Genomic DNA, 16449 nt, shown 5'->3' on the forward strand with positions numbered 1-16449 from the left:
AGCATTTCATCAACTTCTGTTTCTAATTGATTCTGCCGTGCGGGTGAGAGAGGGTAATACCGCTGTTTGATGGGTGGTCCTGTTGTAATTATTTTGTGTTTAACTAAGTGTGTTAGACCTAACCCCTTCTTTTCAAAAGAAATTGACTCTAATTTTTTAACTATTTTAGAGAGTTCCCTGTTCTCTTCAATAGTTAGGGATGAGGCTGGCCGAATAGCCCGCAACCCATTTATATTTCCTTCCGAAACAGGAAGAGTAAATCTTGAAAAAAGTTCCGGTGCGATGTGGAACTCCTTCCAAAAGTTAACTCCTAGAATAATTGAAGGCGACAATGTCGGGATGACGTAGAAAAGAACCTCCCGGGTAACTCCCTTATACGTCACCGGCAGCGACATTGTACCTTTGACAGGCTGATTTGTACCGTCAGCTGTCGATACAAAAAGATTGGACTTAACTAATTCTATTCCTAATTTGCTAAAAATCTTATGACTATCTCCACCCAAACATGATAATGTAGCGCCACTGTCCAACAGTGCGTTGTAAAAATGATTTATTATATATACATTGGCATAAGGACGACCATCGTTTTCAATTTCCATCTCCTGTGGCAGCGGGCCCACTGTTCCAGATGATGGGACTGAAAAGAACTGGTGAACTAGACGGAGCCAACTGTGCCACTCTCGCTTCCTCTGCGCAAAGGAAGGAGCGCGACAAAGGTGACTCCCAACTAGTTTTTTGACTTATGTCCATTAAAAGCACCCAGTTTTGAATTTCCTGCGACTGCGGGTTTTTTCCTACAGTCGGCCACGACATGTCCCGGTGTCTTACAATAAAGACAAATAGGCGTCTTATAAAAAGTTTTAGAAGTTCCCTGATTATTAAGATTACCGTTATTAAAAGAAGACGAAGATGGTTTATTTGAGTTGTTACCTGTATTTGATGGACCGAAATTACGCCTATTATCATTATTCTTATTGTTGTATGACTGCTTAAAAGTGTTCTGGGTATAACCAGTGCGTCTAAAGTTATTATTATTATTAAAATTTTTACTAATAGGCACAAATTTCTCCGTTTTATTCGAGCTATTGTGCACATCTGATGCTTTAGAAAATGAAGACGATGACACAAATTCTTCTGGCGGTAATGCATAAGATTCTAATTTACCGGCATAAGTTGTTAATTGCTCAAAAGTAAATATGTCTCTAGACACTAATAGATTTGAATACATCGGTAGCAAAGCCTTCATTGCTAGCCGCAGCAGTTCCTGGGGCCTTAGCATGAGAAGTCGATATAGCCCTATAGCGATACGATATCGTTAAAATACGTCATCAATGAGCACTTAACGACATATGCTAGCACGATCAAAATATAACAACCGACGATTGTTAAAATTCCTTGTCTATGGTCAAAGTAGCGACGGTATCGTTAAAATTGCGAGCATGAGAATGTATCGATAGGATAACTTCCGACCGACGGTTGCTAAAAGCCCGCCGAATATAACGTGGGGTCTTGAGTGTCAGTTAAAACTTTGGTTGGCTGTCGATATACATATATTTTTTAATAATGTCGTTCATTATGCAAAATTTCTGGTTCAATGAAAGGAGGCAGGTTAGGGAAGATCGTAGGATTGAAAGGCGTCGTTTACGCGATCAATTGAATCCGTTCGAACTTGCAGAGACGGAATTCAGACAATTGTTTCGAATATCTCGCATTATGGCTAGAGATCTCATTGATGAATTAACTCCTTTTCTAGTGTCAAAAAATACATTAGGACTTCCAGTATACATTAAAGTGAGAGTATTAAACATTATTGATATCTTAGTAAAACAATAACACAATATAAATCTATCCACCACTGGAACGACCACGTGAAATAAATAAATTTGTTTCGATTGCTGATGATAATTTTTCACAATAAAGTGATTAAAATGATCAAAAGTGAAGTTTGTTAATTAGTTGTATTATTTATGATGTTGACAGATACTCGCACCCATCAGCTTCTTTGCTACAGGGAGCTACCAACGTGGAGTAGGCCAAGATCACTTCTTGGCGATAGGGCAAACTACCGTTAGCAAGTGCATAAAACTGTTTATGAAAGCAGTTTTAGAACATCTGTACAGAAGATGGATACATTTTCCGGCTACAAATGAAGCCCGCAAGCAAGTAGAGAGTAGTTTTAGGGAAAAATTAAACTTTCCACATGTTCTGGGATGCATCGATTGCACCCACATCGCCATCGTCACCCCTTCCAGACACGAGGAGCAGTACAAAAACCACAAAGGATTTTATTCGCTGAATGTTCAAGTGGTAAATATTTTTTCAGAAATAAAACAGCCGGATTGTTGTTTTCAAATTTTATTGAAGGTTTTTTATGTTTGATAAACAGGTCTGCGATGCTACGTTGAAAATATTGAGCATCAACACACGCTTCCCGGGTACTGTCCATGACCAATTCATTTGGAATAATAGTTTAGTCAAAACTGAAATGAACAGACTATACAATCAGAGAATTGGGACATATTTCTTGCTAGGTATGTATTTCAACAACTCATTTTAAAAAAAGGCAAAAAAATCATAACTTAGTAGTTATATGTACCTATTATAATGGGTGTTTTGTTTCAATCAGGCGATTCTGGATATACACTCGAGCCTTATCTGATGACACCAATATTGAATGCAGTCGAGGGGAGTGCCCAATACAGATACACAAAGGCGCACTGTGAGGCGAGATGTTCCATAGAACGCCTATTTGGGGCATGGAAGGCTATATTCCGTTGCCTCAGGAAAGACAGAGTTCTCCATTATGAGCCCGATGCTGCTGGTCAAATAATTATTACTTGTGCTATACTATACAACATGATGAAGCACTATAAGTCAGTTTCCTTGTTGAACTATATGCATTTAAAAAAGTAAGGCAACAGTACAAAATATTAATAAATTGTTCTCTATTTTCAGATTAACAGACTATTATAATGATAATGTAGAGTTAAGAGAGGTTGAGCTGCTGCACCAGCCTGAAGATGTCAGCAGGGTTGTTGCAGCCCGCAGAGTGAGAGACGAACTAGTGCGAAAGTACTTCTCCCACGAATGATAATATATTAAACAAGGAAACTGACTTATAGTGCTTCATCATGTTCAAACATTGTATCGTATGTACCTACATTGTAAAAACAATTCACGCCTCATAGAGACATTGCAAGAGTTTGAAGAACTGCTACTAATCAAGTATACATATATGCAAAGCGCTGCATGCAATATTTCTCAAAAAGAACTTCAATAGTACTTTAAAACACTGTATTGTATGTACCAACACTGTAAAAACAATTCACGCCTCACAGAGACGTTGCGAGAGTTTGAAGAACTGCTACTAATCAAGTACATATTCATATATGCAAAGCGCTGCATGCAATATTTCTCAAAAAGAACTTCAATAGTACTTTAAAACACTGTATTGTATGTACCAACACTGTAAAAACAATTCACGCCTCACAGAGACGTTGCGAGAGTTTGAAGAACTGCTACTAATCAAGTACATATTCATATATGCAAAGCGCTGCATGCAATATTTCACAAAAAGAACTTCAATAGTACTTTAAAACATTGTACTGTATGTACCTACATTGTAAAAACAATTCACGCCTCACAGAGACGTTGCGAGAGTTTGAAGAACTGCTACTAATCAAGTACATATTCATATATGCAAAGCGCTGCATGCAATATTTCACAAAAAGAACTTCAATAGTACTAATCGTATTCATCCTCTGACTCCAACTGCAACGTATAGTTGGGCGAGTTGGCAAATGATGTTGACCGTTGTTTCGATGGTTGAGTTCGTCTAGAATTAGAAATGTTTTATTAGAGATCTTATTCATTCTACTTTCATCGTACCTCCTAGCTGGACTGCTTGCCTCTCCAAGGACAATTGTTAATAATCGTGTTCCATCCCTTGTGAACATACTTCGCAATCTCTCAAGTGACATATTAAATAATGCAATATTTAATTTAATTTGTTCAGTTTTGTACATTAAATGTTTTTAAAAGCCTGTATAGATGTATAGCAAATAAATACCTCGCCAACTGTCGTTGGAGTAAACAAACCCTTTCACGTTCCACTGCCGTGTATCTCTGAAACAAGAGATGATAATTCATTAATTTACTAACTTAATTTACCTTCTATAGTAAATTAGTTATTAGTGCCAGTGAGACGAGACCAGAAAAGCACCATGTCTATGTAGACACTGTATCTTGCCCGGTCTCGGGGTGCCCTGACAAATAATTACAAAAAGGAACAGGAAATACCTCAAAAATGTCAGCAAATCGATCCATTGAACTCTGAAATGATAAATAACAACTCATTAATTTAATTTAAATAACAATAGGTAGTCGACATACTAAAAGGAAGATTATAAATTAATTTATTCATTTTGAATTTCTCGCCAAGCTGGATTTTACATGTTTATTAAATTTTTTTAACACAAAGAATATCTAAACAAACAGATCAATAAAAACTCCACCGCGCAAAATGGAAAAATAGTACATTGGGAATAGTACAATAAATAAATTAAATAAGTCAAAGCTGGGCATTTTATTTTGTTCTACTAAGATTTAATTCTAATTTAAAAGTACAGTGCCACACTTATAAGTTGAACTTACTCACACTTATAAATTGAATGAATTTAAACATGAATTGACGCTATTTCTTTATATTTTAATCTGGCAACTTACACGTGTAGCGCTGTATTTGGGAGTGATTCGAAGAGAAATAGGAAATACCTTAAAAATATTGGAGAAATTATTAATAGCTCCCACAAGCTCCTTGGATGATTTGTTGCTAGCCTCCTGCGCCATCACCATCCGAACCCCCACATCTGGCTTGTCAGTTAGCTTCCTCTTCTTGCTCGGGCGAGAAGGGGAAGCTAACTGCGCCGTCTGCAAATCTGTGGGCCCTTCTCCAACTTCATCGGAATACTGTAAAACACACAAATAATTTTCATTGATAATGAAAGATCAACTAAATTTTGACAGAATATATTATATTAACATTTTAAGACATTAGTGACCTCAACATCCTGCATTATGAGTTCAGGTCCATCTCCTATACAGCTTTCTGGAAGTCCGCTGCCCTCAGAACTGGCTCTGCCGATGATGTTGATGACCTTCTGTGTCAGGTCAGTTAACACCGGTATCTCGGCAGTGTTTCCAGTCGTGAGGGCAGCTCGCTTGGCATCGGCGTTTTGGGCGCGCGATTTGCATTTTAAGTCACGCCATGTCTGTAAAATGTAAAAATAATGTCAGGTTAAAAGTGATTTACGGTCTTATATCAAGTGTCTCGATGATAGATTATATTAGAAGGTCAGCAAAGTTTGCTGCAACCAGTTTGTATAGGTAGGTACAAATACTCACTGTTTTCCACTGCTCGGCTGACTTAGGAGGACCCAATTCTGCCAGTTGTTCCGCCAAATTACGCCACATCTCCTTATTTTTTTGGGAACCCTGAGGTCCCACAAACCTTCCAGCCGCGAACTCCGAATGGTCAGCCATATAGCTGGTTAACAAATCCATTTGACTGGTCGTCGACCTTACTCTCTTCCTGAAATCATAATATCAGCATTTTGAATATCTTAAAATACTGCGTATGATTGAAATATTAGTAAAAATAACTTCAAAATTTTGACACAATAGAATGTAAGTATATCTCTTTGATAATAATGGAAATTCTTTCACATAAAAAGATAAATAAATAACTTACCCAGCTACCATTGCTTGCGACATCGTAAAATATTAAAACAAACACGGCGGTTAAAATGGTCACGCTTGAAATCTGACGTTTGACGTCTATTCAATTCATAGACAATTCCGTCCCAGTATTGCCAGCGTATATCGATTTGTATTTATTGCCTTATCGATGTCGTTAGAGTTATCAATAGCATTCTCATGCTAGGGAAGTCGTTATAAAATGGTCGGTAGATACGCTTAGCAATCCGATATCGTTAAGTTCGATCGATTCTCATGCTAAGGCCCCTGCTCGGGAAGTTTTGCTTCGAGCATATTGTTTAGTGCTTTCATTTTTAGCGTGAATTCTAGTACTGACATTCCTTTTTGTTGAGACATGTTAAAAAGTTTTATTTTTAAATCGGTTTGAAGGTCGCTTGCTTCAAATTGGCTAAGTAAAAGTTTTGACAGCTCGTCCCACTTCAATTCTGGGTGGTAAATGGATCTGAACCACAACAACGCCAGGCCATCCAGAAGATCAGGGAAAACGCGCACCAGTTCATTTTGAGGAAAATTCCTGGTTCTACATTTTTCCTCAATAAGTAGGAGAAATTCTCTTACGCTCGATTTCCCGTCGTATTTAATGTTCCAATTAGTAACATTTGTGGATGATGATTCTTTATAAATAATTTTTGTATGTTTAATAATTGTTGGGTTTTTAACAGTATTTAGTTCTGTCTCCGAATCTGAATCTGACGAATCCATTTCTGTACTAGCTGTTGATTTTAACGTTTTATTGTACTCGCGCGCCTGTGAACGCAGCGCGTGAAAGGTGGACGCTGGTTCGATAGATCGTGTTGTAAGTTCCTTGGTAAGGTCTTCTTTAGAGGCATTGTTAATATTTGCAATTGGAGTCGACATTTTTATCAAATTGTACGTGAAGTTCTAATATGAAAAACTCGAATTATCTCGAAAATAATCGAAAGCGTATTGACGTTCGATGAATATTTTTAGCATTGAAAAACATAAATGTAAAAAAATATATTCATGAAATATTTATAGTTTTGAATTGAAACCAAAATAATGTTAATATAAATTATTTTTATAAAAGTGGTAATTAAATTCAAGATAATCATTCGAGATAATCGTCTGTATACTCGAGGTTAAATTTGAAACGTACATTTGATTTGAATCGTTATTTAAAAAAAATATATTAGAAACTTTGGAGAAATACATTTTTTTTTTAAATCAATAAAAATAATCGATGAAATTTAGTTAAGTATGTCATCTTAATCGGTTGTTCCAAGTATAGTAAGTATCTATTGAAGTTCATAAATTAATTATTCGCCGAAATGTTGACAAATTACCCATCTACGCTGGAGTATCTATGGAAATTTTTTTTTGTGTATAACAAATTATGCATCTATGCTAAAACTTCTATGGAATTGTTGGCGTAAGAACAATGGCGATGCAATTTACTCGTGAACGGCATAATAACAATATAATATTCACCATTAATAAACATTTTTATTACATGAATTTGATATGCAGATACAAGATTAATGTTCCGAATACGTCTATCATACGTCGAAGAAAGTCTATTTAATACGTATTGAAAAATAACCGTAAACAAATAACACATGAATGAAATCTTGTTGTTTATGTCATTCTGTTGCATGAAAGATGTATTTGGTTTGTACCAGTTTGACAGTTATTTTATAGGTTATGATATGAAGATATTATGTAGATATTACATATTATAAACATTGTATTGTATGACAAATGACACATCTATGCCGAAATATCTATGTGTTAATTCCAATAATAAACAACACTACCCACTTGTTATTCATAGTATTATCTATTGTGATGACAAATTGACATACCAGTGTAAATAAAACGTTTGTCATCCATAGTATTTCGAAACGTCAGAATAACAGAAATACAACATTATATATGAGGTTAAGGCATGACTACTTATTCACAGTAAACAAAAAGTAATCTCCCAGGATAGAACGCGTCGACACGACATTTATTATGTTTAATGGTAGTGCACTAGTTTAATTTCAGCAAAACAGATGAATATAACACTATAGATAATATAAATTATGTTACCAATCACTCTACACACAATAACATGACAAAATCGAGCCAAACCACGTTGCGCGCCAAATATTATGTTTGGTTTAAAGTTAAAGACACGTCGGACAAACTTTTCTAATGAATAGAGCGCCAAAGCATGATATTTCTATCATGCTATGTCTGTCCGACGCGTCGCCAGCTCCTTTCGGATCATGAAAGACTTACCTCTCGGGCGGTGGGCACTGCTGTCATGCTATTATGTCACAGGGTGATGTGATGATTAAATAAAACAGTTTAATTGTTTAAATTGCACACTGATTATATATTTAACTGTCTGATCATATCAATATTTAAATTAAGACACTCACCCGAGATCGACCGTGTTATGAGCTACTCTGACTATCTAAACTTGGCTAGGTATTCTTGATGATGGGAAATCCATGACGGTGAGGAATGCATCGGTACGATCCGAGGCAAGTCGGATGCCTCTCATCCCTCCTCCGGAATATTCTGCTGTTGCGCGCTGGCCCTCTCGTGTGTTAGGCACCAATCGACATCCGCCCACAGATTTGCTCGGCGAGATTAATTAAGGCTCGGCCCAGAATATTAATAACTTGCCTGCACAAGGCCCAGGATGATGAATTTATATCCGCGACCACGGTCAACCCAGAGATGGCTCCAATTAATTGTCGATTACCATCTACCGACATGCTGATCAAAATGTCGCCGTTATGGTTTTAAAATGTGAATCACGCACTTTCTCGATAACTCCAATATCATGTTGGATATATAAAATAACAAACCCATCAGGGTAAAAATCTATCGATTCACGATTGACTGTGTTACATTCCGTAATCCGGTTTTTAAATTAATAATCTCTGCGACTGTCGTTACCGAACCGGGGTCCCGCCGGCTCTCTAACAAGAGTGAGGAAACGGCCCCCCCCCTTTCTCCTGACCGCTCATCTCTGTGTTGCCTGTCAAGAATCATAATTAATTTATTACCCTTTCGAAATTAGCCTACCTGAGCCTACTTGAGTTTATGAAATAATATTTCATAACAAGGTGTAGATCCAATCCACGACATCCACTTGAGTTAAATGTTCTTTTTTGCCGCCATCTTAGGCTGATTTTAGTGTCACGCCGACCGCACGCGCACCGTCGGCGCTGATGGTCGAGATATATGAACTTGTAGGAAGCGTTTTTGAATGACGCGTAGCTATCAGCGCGCAAGGTGGTCAGCGCTGATGGCTACGCGGCCGTACGCGTCGCGCGTCGGCGCCGCGTAGCTGTCAGCGCTGACGATCGCACGAACGCCTCTGCTTTCAGCGAGCGTTCTAGTGTCGAGCGGAGCAGACATCATCGCGTGTACAGTCATGGCGAATAGCGAAGTGGATACAGGTCGAGTTATCGATGAAGTTCGCCATATAACAAGACAAAGTCTCCAGCAACGGCTCTCTGCTCAATCAATGGATGAACATGGAGTCTTCGTCGTCGCCGGTTTTTATTTTTTTGGGATAGGTAGTACAAAGCAGTAATAACTAATACACTCCGCATTTTGGTCTTCGACTGTACAGTAAGGCGGTCAGTACGATACTGAAACGAGCCACGCTGAGCCTCAGCGCTGACGAACTACGCGCTGATCTATGAGCGCTGACGGTGAGCGTGACACTAAAATCAGCCTTAGGTTTTGTAGATCAGAAGACAAACATTTCTGTCTTACGACAAACCTAACAATGGTTGAACGCTCTCTCCTTCCGTCATAAAAAGCTATTGCGTGTATTATTCCTTCTCTTTTCTCTGCCATGTCAGCTGCCTTTTGTGGTATCCTAAAATATACAACTTCTTTAAGTTAGTAATTAGTTTTCTAACCTTATCAAACACATCTAGCAATTTGGCTCTATCTAGTATATTCAGTATGCGGTCAGTTGCGGAACGTTGGAACTATTTTAAATTTAAATCAAATGAAAATAACAAAGAATATGTTTATCCGAGACGCTATATACTATATAGCGTCTCGGATAATTTATTTGTAACCTATATATATATAGGTTACAAATAAATTCTTTAGAACGTGTAATCATTTTAAAAGATAGAATCCACAAATATTTGAATTATGTGTCTTTCTCTGTTTGTTTAGATTTATTAGTATTTTCTTTTTCTTCTATGATGAAAATAGCCAACTTTGATTAAACCACTATTTTTTAAATAAATTATCTACATGTTTCAAAGCGTTTGCTTCATTAGGGTACAAAGTATACTTGTATTTGTTTACCAAGTCTTGTTCACATTTCACATTATCCAATTAAGTTACCGTAGGTACAGATGAATTTGAATAGATATAATCACAAGTGTGCCAAGTTCATTTACCAAGGTAATTTAAGTTTCTTCCTCATTCCTACTCATTGCTACTTTCTTCTAAGAAAAAAATTGCTTTCTAAAGCCAGACGCTTCTTCAGTTTTTCCATGGTTGTTTCCGACTTCTTCGGTGATCCATCATCACCAGAACTGTTTTTCCATCGATTTCTCTATTCTCATTTATGGAACATCTTTCGTTTTTTATTAGTTCTCTTAATTCTTATGTAAATTCATGTCCTCGTTTGTCATCAACAATGCGAATAATGTGGGCTAAAATTTTTTACATCTGTTTTAGCGACTTGTGTTCAATTATTTTACTTCAGATGAAGGGTGTCGATAGAAAACAATAAAAGTCACACTCCTTGGTGTAACTATGCAATCTGCCATAGATGTATAATAGTTTTATTGTGCATTTACAGACTTGGTGAAAAAGATAAGATGTATGTTAACACAAAAATAACTACTGTCCGAGAAAAAGATAAATGTCCAACGCATTTTGGGAAAGAAAAATTAATGCCCCTTCTCAGTATTACTCTCATTTTTACCCTACACACTAACTTGTTGGTTTTTGACTTTGAACGATGAACACAAATGCGTCTATTTTTTTAAGTTACTTATCGATAAAAAATAGTTTTAAATCTGCGAAGGTGGGGCGGATGTGCGAAGTAATGAAGTCATCGAGACTACAGCCTCATGAATTTAGGAAATTTTGTGATAGCAAACGTTTATAAGGTCCATGTAAGTATACTTGTGCTCCTGATGAAGTGAACTTGGTTCATGAAACATGTTGAGATTTTGTATCGAAATAAAGTGATGTAAACAAAGTTATTTGTGTTTTAATAAAAAAAATAAAAAAAATAAATAATGCCATCACAAAGTGAAAAGCAGTTAGAAGAAGTTTTCTTCGAAAAAAAAAATATTATTTGTTTATAAGGTACTGATAAAGTGAGTGACATTGAAAGGCTACATAATGTATTGAACTATTTATAACGTATTATACATACTTTTTTAAATAATCTAAAATGTACAATTTTTTTATTCTTCTTTATTCTTTAAATAAATAATAACAAAGTGTGAAAATTATGAATTTGTTTTATTTAAACTATTCCCATACTATTTATAGCATTTTAAACTAAATCCAACTACCTCAACGATGACTGAATGCTGTTGAAATGAGATCCCTGAGGCGTATGTGTGGTAAAGCAATGTATGATGTGTGCAAAATGTGGAGATCCGCAAAGAATGCAAGGCTGATATAAGCGTAATGAGTAAGATTAAGGGGCGCTTAGATGGTTTAAGCACGTAGAGCGAATGAGCGAAGAAAGGAGTGTAAGGAGAATATATGACGCAAATGTGAATGGTAGCAGAAGTCAAGGACGCCCGAGGAATACTTGGAACGATCAAGAGAATCAGATACTTGCGTCGAGCTATCTCAAGAGTCAGAATAATATAAGAGTATGTATGAATGTGAATGAGGCAAGAAATGTGCCCCAAGACCGAGTTGTTTGGGCGATCTGTCCTCTCTGCCTACTCCTGCGGGGAAACGGGCGTGATGGTTAGTTAGTTAGTTAGTTTCTCCAGAGACCCTTCAAACCAACAAAATAATTTTTGTCTCGCAACGTATATTAAAAATAAATTATTTATATCGCTGTTTATTCCGCAATCAATACACCAAGGATGCTAGATGGTACTCCTTTTTTATTTTATATAATGAAAACATTGTATTTTGCATACGTTTTTTCACTATTTAAAAAATAAAGCTATTTTTAGATACTATTTTCTACTCTCGATTCGTCACTCTATCACATCACAAATATAATATTATAGTGCAATCTTAAATAAGTACCTATGTTACAGGCAACTTACTACAAGAAGATACACAAAACCCACCTGCGTAAACAATCCAAACAGCCGTTTTCTCAATATTTTTTTTAATGAATACAATATTCTTTGTGCAGTCTTCGCAAAAGGAACAAAGATTTAACCTGGTCAAAATAAATTAACGATTCTTAGTTTTGCACCTTTCCACGCGTAAGTCAAAAGCGCTGATAAAAAGCCGTTGTAATTCCCACCTGGATAAACCGTTACTTCCTTACTTCCTTCTTCCATGAGTAGGCAGTAGGTAGATTGTACCTCACGCTCTGGTTGGCCGGTCTCTGCTGTGACGTATCACACTGGTTGGCTACGTGCTTTATCCGAAGTATCGGTACTTTTTGTAATTAAAAACATGACTCCTATTCAAAGATTCTGCCAATAGACCAATTCTCGCTTTACTGGTGATAAACGTTATTGGAAAATCGTACATATATAAGGTATAATTATACCTCAGATAGATTTATACACTAAAAAATTAACACACTTACATTTTTCTAAAATGTAAAGTAAAAAATATTTTGAAACTTTCCATATTCCTTTCCAAAGAACCAACGTAACTCTTCCCAACCTCTCGTGTTGACTGTAGAAGATCCACTGAAGTGGCAAGATTCCGGACATATTTAGCGATGACTTGAAGAACTTTACTTAATTTCACGTAACAAATTATTGTTTCTCGTTTTCTGCTGTTGTTATTTTACAGACTTAGCCTTACTAATAAACGTGTTTTAAATTTCACCAACTGATGGTTGTTTATGTATGTGTAAAATTAAGAGGGTTATTGTTTTAAGTATTCGTACGAATTGTTGTACACGTTCTTTGTAATTTGATGGTTTATTATTTAATATTTTTTTATGTTTACCCTCTGTCTGTTGTATAGGTTATGTACAGTACATAATAAATAAAATCAAATCAACCATTATGGCTTGAAAATCTTTTTTCTTATTGAACGGAGTTTTGTCTAATTTTTTACAGTTATTTGTTTATATATGTCAAACTGAATTGAAAATTACATTGGGATGTCAGTAACTTGAATTTCCCTTGACCCAACATTCTCCAATAGGGTATTTTCACTGTTTTTTTCTAGAAAAAAATAATTAAAAAATCAAGCCGTAAAAAACAAAGTTTTTTTTACTAAAACACATATATTTTCAAATGCGTTTTAAAACATAAAATATTTAAAAAAAATGGTTTGACTGAGGATTGAACCCTCCCACCCAGGATCTGGAGTCGATAACTCTAACAAACGAGCCAAATTCCGATTGGATAAGACCGACATTTATTGCGTATATTAACTGATGTAACGTCATCGTATTTCAGAGCGTGTATGTTTGATTGCCACCAAAAGTTGATATTGTCATCGACAACGAGTCTATCTGCCGACTTTCAGCTCGATCGGATGTCGTGAATTGGGGTAATTTCCACTTCGATTATTACTTTCATTCACATAAATGAAAGTGAAATTCAAAGATTAAAAAATTGATTGATTAAGGTATTTTTATTAGATGAATAATTTTTCTATTACGATTTGCCTCCGAAACGACACTTTCGTTTTTATTCGTGGATTCGGCGGCGGTGACGTCACGCCGGGCGACGTTGGTGACAACCGTCTTACCAGACATTGACGGTTTCTAAGTCATAATGAAATCGTAGCTGGTTTTAGATTGCGAAAGAAAATATTTAAATTACATTTTCTCATAACGATAATCAGAACAATAAACTTAAAATCTTCTTTTAACGTTATTCGTAGTTTATGAAAATACCCCATTGGGGTGTCGTAGTCCTACTAGCTCCGGATAGCAGAATCTTGTGTTGTATTCACATACAAAGGCGAAGAAATGGCACACCAATGCTACTGACTTCCTACTTACAAACTCATATAAGGTCGTATAAAAAAATGTTTAGTTACGTCTTTTATTTATTTTTTTTCTCTTGAATAAACGGTGACCGGATCACCATCACAATGATAATTCATCACATCTTTAAAAAGTTATTTAAAGTCATGGAAAGTGATTAAACAAAAACTTTATTAACTGGGTTAAGTAGGTTAGGTTAGGTTAAAAAAAATATTTTTCATCGTTTCTAATGACTTTATATCACTTTTTAAAAGTGTGTTGAATTGTCACTGTGTTGAGTTATCATGGAACCCCTAATAAACAAACGCACATCAATAATATCTAAGAATTTCCCAAACTAAATGTGGATTGTATCAAACTGTAATAAATGCTAGCAATTGTTACGCTCAGAACAATAAATTATGCTAAATACCTAGGTATTTTTTGCGACACCATCATATTAATGCACTGAACGATAAGATTTTGCGTGCAATAATTGCAACGGGCATAACAAATTTGTTTAATTAATCTGAAGCGATTAATAATGGGCCGAATGTTAGTGATTGATGACTGATGATTGTTTGAAATTAAGAATCCATTGTGTTTTTTGTTTGGAAAATTAATGAAACGGAAAACGTATTCTTGAATGTGGATCTTCAATATAAAAGATTCAACAATACGATGATGGCCATAATTTATTCAGAGTTGAATAACCCGGTGATAACAATGATAATATCGTATCAATTAATAATAATATCGTCTTTTTTGTTGTCTGGAAAATTAAAAAAAAAAGATAATTTTATTGGTTACTCTATTTGAATGTTTACTTAATCTATTTTTATATTTATTACTAGAGTTCTACATTGAGTAGTGCATTTTGAATACCACTGAAGAGTTCTAACTGATTCCAACCGTCTGGAGCCAGTGGGACTTCATCCCCAACAAATTGGGGTATGTCGTGAGGTGAGGAGGGGAAGGAGACGGGGAAGAACTGGTACTTGGGAAGTACCCTAGATCATTGTCGCCAAACATGAATAAATCCAATGCAAAACAACATATCGATTCTGAAAATGGTGGTCTTTCACCAAATACTTAGGAAGGGTTGTTTCGCAGAATTTGAACAAATTTCAACGTTCATTTTCGGGTTCTGTGAAAGTCTTATTCTAGTTCGGTTATTATATCAATATAGGCTAGTTGCTTGACAAAACTGTAATAATAACAGAACTTGATAAAATCTTCCACAGAACTTGAAAATATACTTTGAAAATTTGAAGAATTGTTCAAATTCTCCGAAACAACCCGTCCTTAGAGTTAGAGTATCTTTGTTATGACTGTTCATCTTAACAATGTAACATTTTTCTTTTATCGGGTTCGATGACAAATCAACCCTATCCAAAAAAAAACTTACCTAACCAAGTTTTTTCACTTTTAATGACTTTGTATCACGTTTCAAAAGTGTTTTGATTTGTCACTGTTCTTATTTGTCCTGTTACCGTTCGATTAGGTATTCAAATATTTTGAATGTGGTGGAATTAAATAATTTTATAGATTTTGTACAATTTTATTCGAGAATAAGATTTTGTCAGTCTTACTGGGGGTTTATGTTAGTAATGTTTTTAAATATTCATTTATCCAGGTTTTGCGAGACATTCTGCGTTATAGAGATGATATATTCTGAGTTGCATATTTGCATTGTGTACGAAACGTGTGATGGCCGCCGTTTTTACAATCTTCTATTACCTGTTCAGAAATTGCTTTTCAGTTATATTTACGTGTAAAAGGAGTATGTTTTGAATGCAGTCACGTCATAAGTCATGCATTGCGGTAACAACATTAAATATTATGATCGTTGCGGGTCAAAGAATGAAAAAATATTTTCACTTCATTCATATATTATTATATTCATATAGAGTAATAACCGTCGATTATCAACATTATGTATAAGTTTTATTGAAAGTTTACGGTTATTCGCTTGGAATAAAGAAGAAAACTAGAAGAGCTTTGCATACAAATTTGAATGGCAACAATTGTTCCATTTAGCACACTAGCCCAGCGCTATGCCTCACTTATGCTCGTCTAATATCGTAGATCTCCATCCCATTTGAATTTCGTAAAAACAGTTTTGTATTTGAAATTTAAATCCCGATTATGCAAATATTTGGGTCACGAAACACGTGACATTTCAAGGCATTTCTTGTGTTCTTGTTTCTTCTATGGTTATTCGTATAAAAATAATATAAGATTTCTTTTATAGCACCGTTTTGTTGAGAAAATCACTTCAAGGGCACGTTACAGCTTAATTTACGTATATAACCTACCACTTATAACTTGTAACTTCTTACAGTTAACATTTATTACTAGTAGCTTACAACTTAGATTAATAACTAGTGGCTCACAACTGAGACTTGTAACTAGTGACTTAAAACTATATGTAATTCCGTTACTTGCAAACGCGGTGTAAATATTACGCGGCGCTAAGTTCAGAACAGTGAGAAACTAGACTTATTAATCTGATTACCTTGGCGTTTGTTTGGTTAAGTCGGTCTTAAACCAAGCTCAAGGCCGGCTTTACAACACCAACGTTGAAAAGG

The 16449-nt window shown here is 35.6% G+C and overlaps 2 protein-coding genes across 2 annotated transcripts in view; one reads left to right on the top strand and one right to left on the bottom strand.

Annotated features, from left to right (window-relative positions):
• LPCAT (lysophosphatidylcholine acyltransferase) overlaps window positions 1-16449 on the top strand; it is a 117953-nt gene that overhangs the window by 32471 nt on the left and 69033 nt on the right. The gene's annotated exons all lie outside the window — the stretch shown is intronic.
• Window positions 3626-5998, bottom strand: LOC149422506 (uncharacterized). Its single transcript, XM_089633841.1, has 7 exons — window positions 5750-5998; window positions 5404-5590; window positions 5061-5270; window positions 4774-4968; window positions 4300-4332; window positions 4070-4125; window positions 3626-3835 (listed from the first exon to the last, which is right to left on the bottom strand). Exons 1-7 carry the CDS (start codon window positions 5770-5772, stop codon window positions 3745-3747), a joined length of 795 nt encoding a protein of 264 aa, XP_089489967.1. The 5' UTR covers window positions 5773-5998; the 3' UTR covers window positions 3626-3744.

This window comes from Hesperophylax consimilis, chromosome 7 (genome assembly GCF_061612785.1).
Source record: "Hesperophylax consimilis isolate HC1 chromosome 7, BYU_Hcon_1.0, whole genome shotgun sequence".
In the NCBI taxonomy this organism is placed as follows: domain Eukaryota; kingdom Metazoa; phylum Arthropoda; class Insecta; order Trichoptera; family Limnephilidae; genus Hesperophylax; species Hesperophylax consimilis.

Bases quoted from the DNA above. Each gene is read 5' to 3' on its own strand.
- LOC149422506 (XM_089633841.1), bottom strand. From the start codon at position 5,772: ATGTCGCAAGCAATGGTAGCTGG. The intron at 4,969-5,060 runs GTCACTAATGTC...TGTGTTTTACAG, and splicing joins TCATAATGCAGGATGTTGAG to TATTCCGATGAAGTTGGAGA. The intron at 3,836-4,069 runs GTATTTATTTGC...TTCTAATTCTAG, and splicing joins CTCCAACGACAGTTGGCGAG to ACGAACTCAACCATCGAAAC.